Source organism: Anolis sagrei, chromosome 4 (assembly GCF_037176765.1).
Source record: "Anolis sagrei isolate rAnoSag1 chromosome 4, rAnoSag1.mat, whole genome shotgun sequence".
NCBI classification, from domain to species: domain Eukaryota; kingdom Metazoa; phylum Chordata; class Lepidosauria; order Squamata; family Dactyloidae; genus Anolis; species Anolis sagrei.
Genome location: NC_090024.1, coordinates 51,151,775 through 51,157,774, shown reverse-complemented (window position 1 = coordinate 51,157,774; position 6,000 = coordinate 51,151,775). Strand labels below are relative to the sequence as shown.

Sequence of the window (6,000 nt, the reverse complement as noted above, 5' to 3'; positions counted from 1 at the left end):
CCAAACTTTTTTTTAAAAAATCCAAAATTTAGAAGAAAAAGCAATTGTAAGTGAGCTGATGCCATTTAAAACATGCTTGTACAGACACCCAGCACAATATGCATGTACTGTGCATGAAAATCTAATTTTGCAACAAATGCTGTACATGTTCTTTTTATTTTCACTTATGTAATAGATGGATTAAATGTTCCATTTACTCCACATTGTTGCCAATGTTTTTTCTCCTGGAATCTGAGACAACACATACCATACAGAACAGATGTCTCCTTTTGTGTGGGGACCAATACAATACCAGTGGTTCACCACACCAAGACAGATGCTATGTGATTTAAAGCAGGCCTCATATTGAAGCAATAACACATACAGCCGTCTTAACTCAAGGATTTGGAGGTTCATCTTCTTGGCCTTGAAACTAGTATGAAGAACTGACTACTGGCTTGGTACTAATGCCATTAGTAGAATTGTCAAGACTTCTCTTCACAATCAATCCAGTACAACAACAGTCTGATTTCATATAATCTGCTCCAAACTATGAATCATACAGGAAATTGAGCTTGCTGAATTAGGCACATAAATTGACGTTCTATTACTATTGTATGATTCTTCTAATTTAAAATGAAAAGCATTGATGTTAGGTACTTAACTATAATTTTAATCCAGTATAAAATAAAGCTTACGATTACTTTTATATCCAGATTTATGAAATACTGCTAGAAATAAAACATTGTACATAAATGAGACACTGAACTAGAAAGGCACTTCTGGGTAATTTTATACCTCCTTCTCACTTTCCGTGTGGTGTTTATTCAAATTATGAAGACATAGACATAGTTTTGTTGTTGTCGAGGAAGATGAAACAAGGTGGCCGTACATAGTAGTCATACCTTCATAGGCTAGTCAGGCGGCGATATCCAGCAAATATGTAAACTAAATATTTTTCAAATGACTGCTCAGAATCATTACAGAATATGTTAGGGTTTTGTTTGACAGAATTTCCATTTTAGATACACATGAAGATTATAAAATGAAACACATGAAAAATATTTCTGAAAAACCAAGGTCATCACCAGTTGTTTTTATTATAACTGTATGATGTAATATTCTTAAAGTACTTCTGAGAGGCCTGTGTAAGCTAGGAACCAAATTGTCTTTTTAGGATTAGCATTTACAAGAACATATGTCGCATTCTGAGAGTAATTTAAAATTCAGGAAGATACTGTTTAAGTGATTGGAAAAGTGCTCTCTCCAATAGGTGCACAAGTGGTACTTGTATTGACTCTCTACTCTCAATATACATATAGGAATGAAATTTTCTAGAGTTCTAAGATGATAGCAAGGGAAAGAGAACTCTCCAGGAACAGGTTATGAAAACAAAATGTGACGATATGAGGACTTAAATCAACTCTTGTTTTAATGTCAAAGGAAAGTGGATTAAAGGCCCAAATAGATTAGTCAGTCAAGGCAGATGAAATGGGTTGAACTTGAACCAGGATAATTTGTCCTAGTCCTTCATGGACTGAGACTGAGTATTTGTACATGGCAGTTGCTACTATCCAAGTAGGCTCCCTGTGTAGCTTAGAACAATGGAAAAGCAGAGTTTTCAAACACATTGATAGAAAAGATTCTCACCTAAGAATTTATGTATCAACTCATGAGAGGTCAGAAGAAATCATGCAGTCTAAGGAAAAGAGTAAAAAAAAACAACCAGAAATCTTTAAACTTCACAAAGTATAAACAGAGCAAAAAACTTATTCCAGGTTGGATAGATGATGAGTAATCAGATAGTGCAGTTACAATAAGAGTAATATACTCTTTGACCAAAATCATCATCATCTCCTTCATCATCAAAATCCACCATCAAAAGAGAAAAAAATGGTTAGAACAAAACCACAATTTTGCCTCATCACAAGCAATTTATTTGAACCATTTTTCTTATGTTTTGCTGTGCAAACATAAAACGGTCAATTAAATTATGAGCTCAACCATACATTGAAATTTTCAGAATGTCATTTTTTTGGAATAATACAAGCATTTTTATATATTAATACAAATTGCCTTATACATTTTAATTTAAAATTTACAAGAGCAGTTTGGATAGAACTGCTGCACGACACTGGCATTTAAAAAGCATGCAGACCATTGAGACATTTACAGGTTCAAATCTTTATTGTTTTTAAATTCTACATGTCTTTTACAATACAATAATTTGTTACTTAAATGGCCTTTTTATAGTTAATGTACAATGGATTCTTCTCTTTCCTGAACCTCAGTCATGAAATACAATTTCATCAATATGATTTTTTTCTAAATAGATTAATACAAGACTCTCTGTGAATTGGGAAGGCTCCAGCATTTCATTTATAAATACAAGAACACACCTACTTCCCTTCAAAATCTATGATCAATCCTTCAAAATGCTTTGAAGACTGTGGAGTTTTACCGAGGACTGATATGAATCATATCAGTCTAAGAAGATACATTTCCCCCCATTTCTCTGCCATTTATATTAAAAGGCTTTTTAATGCAATGAAGCAAGTTACCTTTTCATCTACTGAGGCAAACTCATGTTGAAGAAAATTATGATTATCTGCATGCAATGAACACTCCTCTTTTAGATAGCTGATGTATTTTATACATATTATAAAGAATCTGTTAAAGAGTGCAAGTACTTTGATAATGATTTCACAAAGGACATATGCTGGTAATGATAGCTAACATTTAACACCTAATATGAACTAATGTATATTTAACAGGCAATTAACATGGCTAATAAATAAGCCACGATGAACAAGATTTGCCCTTTCAGAAAATGAACTCATTTGGTCCACACTTCTAAAGTTATTTGGGTAAAAAAACTGGAACAGGTAGGCCAGGTGTTGTGATGAAATGTTTGATTCTCAAATGTAACACATTAAAAAGAAAAAGGATCCCATAGTGGAGCATTGTCATATGACCTTAGTATAAAAAGATGACCTGCTGCTTGGAGTGACAAATGAGACCTGAAGGCCAAGCCAGAAAAAAAGTGGAAATGGGCTGGATTTCCATGATGGTGTTATACTTTCTTGTTCCATGGCACTGCCTTTACTCTGTAGAATTTTGTACCAAGAGGAACTTTAAATCTGTTTTGTGCCTAAAAAAACAACAACAAAGATAATTATTTCAAATGCTACCTAAATTGCCAAATAAGACACATTTCTGAGAGGTCTGATTGTCAAACATGACATTTCAAGTTCTTTCAGTATGCCATTTCTAGTAAAGTCCTTTCAAACCCTAACTCTCACTGAGCTCATCATTTTGTTATGATTTCCAAAATCTTGGAATGTTGTAACAAAAACCTTGTGATCAATGACTACGTCTAAAATCACTTTTAATTACTAAGGGGATTTTAAAAGTATATTTATTTATTTTTATTTAACATATTTATATTCTGCCTTTCTCAGGGCAGAGCACAGCATATATATGGCAAGCATTCCATGCCGGAACATAAAATAAGTAAAAATATGTCCAAACACTAAAAACAGTTACATCTACTTTAAATCTCAAAACACCATGCTGGCTCCGGTTAGCAGAGTGGGTTTACTATTATTGTCTAATTGCACTGCCCCAAAGGCTTGCCCCACAGGAGGGAGGGGATTGATCTAATCTCGCCAGGAAGGGAGTTCTATAGTGGGGTGGGGGTGGAAATCACTGAGAAGTTCCTCTCTTTTGTCCCACCAAATGCGTCTGTGATGATGGCAGGAGCAAGAGCAAGGTCTCCCCAGAAGATTTTAGTCTTCGCGGTGGTTCGTAAAGGGAGATGCGTATGAAGGTCACTCAACAGTACACTGCTGCCAATTTGTATTTATGCTGACTTGGACGACACCACAGGATTTAAAGCAGTATACTTTCCATTCCCAAATCTGATTCCAGGCAAATAATTATCTGCCTCGTTTATGAACAATGGGAGCTAAGCCATCATTAGATATTCAAGCTTGACAATGGAATGATGAAGGCTGGCCCAGAGTAAATAAAGGGTCGTGGTCATGTTTTAAGTAGTATGGTCACCACTTATTTTAAGTGTGAAGGATTCTTAGCCTCTTGAAGAAAGGTCTAACATTAACCCCCCCCCCCCCAAATTTAGGCATTCTCTCCAAGATTTATCATACGCTACAAAAAGCACATGAAGTGATACTCTTGTCAACATCCTTTGATTGTACGAACTGAAAAATACTCTTTAAAAACAGATAAGCAGGAACTAACTTCAATCCACTAAATTGAGAAAGTGAACTGCAACAGGTCTGGAGGTGACTCCAAAAACAGGGGAGCATGGAGGAAAAAAAATGGCAAAGGCTATAAGTATTCTTCTGCTTTTGGAAAAATCGGTATTTTTTATTATTTTAATCAGTCCTGAGAGACCCTTTAAAAGGCAAACTGGCACTTCCATCCTTTAGGCCAGTGAGAGGGAAGTCTGGAGAGTCTGAGAGCTCCAAAAACAGCCTTGGAGGTGCTGCACTCTGCCCATGGTTGAGATCGAAGCCATCTCAGCTACATCATCCAAGTCAGCATACATCTGAGTAATTTCAAGTCTTCTTCAGACTGGTCACAATGGCTTACTTGATGATTTATTATAAATTCAATACTGAGACTGCTTTTCATCTTTGAAGTTGCTTTATAGTTAGAAGCTGATCTACAGCACTTTCTTATAAAAATACTAGTGTCAATCAGAACTTTTAAGTAGTATTTTAGAAGTAACTTTGTCTGTAAGAAGATATTTTTGCAAGTTAAGATGGCACAGCAATGTTCTATTTGGGAAGCAATGTACAGACTGTTATGAGCCATTACTTTTTGGATATAGTAAGTAACATTTCCTTATTACTTCCAAAACACTGTATTTGTGGTCAGTTTTGAGGATTTGATGCAATTTTTCAATAAAAACAATTAAAAGATAACACATTACCTGCAAAGTTACACATAATGAGCTTTACACTAAAATGTTCATGTGCTGATTTTTAAAATGATATTCCAGGCTTGGGTAAAAAAGATAATTTGGACTGGATTATAAATAAAACTGGTTGATGACTGAAAAAGCTACTTACTTTCAGTATTGCTCCTAAAATTTACTTTTGAAATACAGAGGAATCTTGTTTCAGACCTATAAAGCTTACCTTTTTTGCCTGACAATATTCCTTTTCCATTACTTTCCCTAAAACCCAGGGCCTTCGAGTTGTGCCTGAAGCTAGAAAAAAAGTGTTTGTTACTCATGATATACAAACTATTGTCCTTATAATCACAAAACTGTCCAACAAGGCCAAACTTCTAGCAACCACAAAAAGTCAATTTTAATTATCTGATACAATAACAACATCGTATCGTCAAAAGTTTGCTGTAAGTTTTTCGTGCTATATGGCCATGTTCCAGAAGTATTATCTCCTAACGTTTCGCCTGCATCTATGGCAGGAGTCCTCAGAGGACCTCATAACCTCTGAGGACACCTGCCATAGATGTAGGAGAGAATACTTCTGGAACATGGCCATACAGCCTGAAAAACTAACAGCAACCTAAAAACATCATCATTATCGCTCATACACTTAATGCTACTCTCATATTATTGGATACACAGCCTGGAATCCTGATCATGCTTTATACATCACAATGGCCTGTTATGTTGGCATAATGTGATTTTCAGACTGTGCAGCAGAAGTGGGGAACTGGCAAGGGAGCTTCCCCTGCTTTTGCCAGCCAAAAAGATCTCTGTTATAATGAGTATTGCTCACCTATCACAAACTTTCAAGCTTTTTCATAGGGCATACATTGATGCCTCATAATTTTATGCAAAGGGGAAAGATGGCAGAGTATCATATTCTGTGATATGCTGAGGTGTGCTTATCTACATGTCTTTAGGTATCAGCTATATGCATCAGAACCAAGAGTTTCTTCAGCATCTGGTTCACAGATTAAGAAGGCAACCCAATAATTGCTTTAAACTATTTGAATGTTTTAACCAAAAAGCATACAGAGCAC

The 6,000-nt window shown here is 35.5% G+C and overlaps 1 protein-coding gene across 2 annotated transcripts in view; it reads right to left on the bottom strand.

The window, feature by feature from the left end:
- Positions 1 to 2,147: 2,147 nt before the first annotated feature.
- Positions 2,148 to 6,000, bottom strand: part of RB1CC1 (RB1 inducible coiled-coil 1) — a 77,097-nt gene continuing 73,244 nt past the window's right edge. For both annotated transcript variants that reach the window (XM_060775299.2, XM_060775300.2), the window contains exons 23-24: positions 5,145 to 5,215; positions 2,148 to 3,130 (exon numbers count right to left, since the gene is read on the bottom strand). In XM_060775299.2, coding sequence (XP_060631282.2) covers positions 3,053 to 3,130; positions 5,145 to 5,215 — 149 coding nt within the window. In that variant the 3' untranslated portion in view covers positions 2,148 to 3,052. The remainder of the gene's footprint in view (positions 3,131 to 5,144; positions 5,216 to 6,000) is intronic.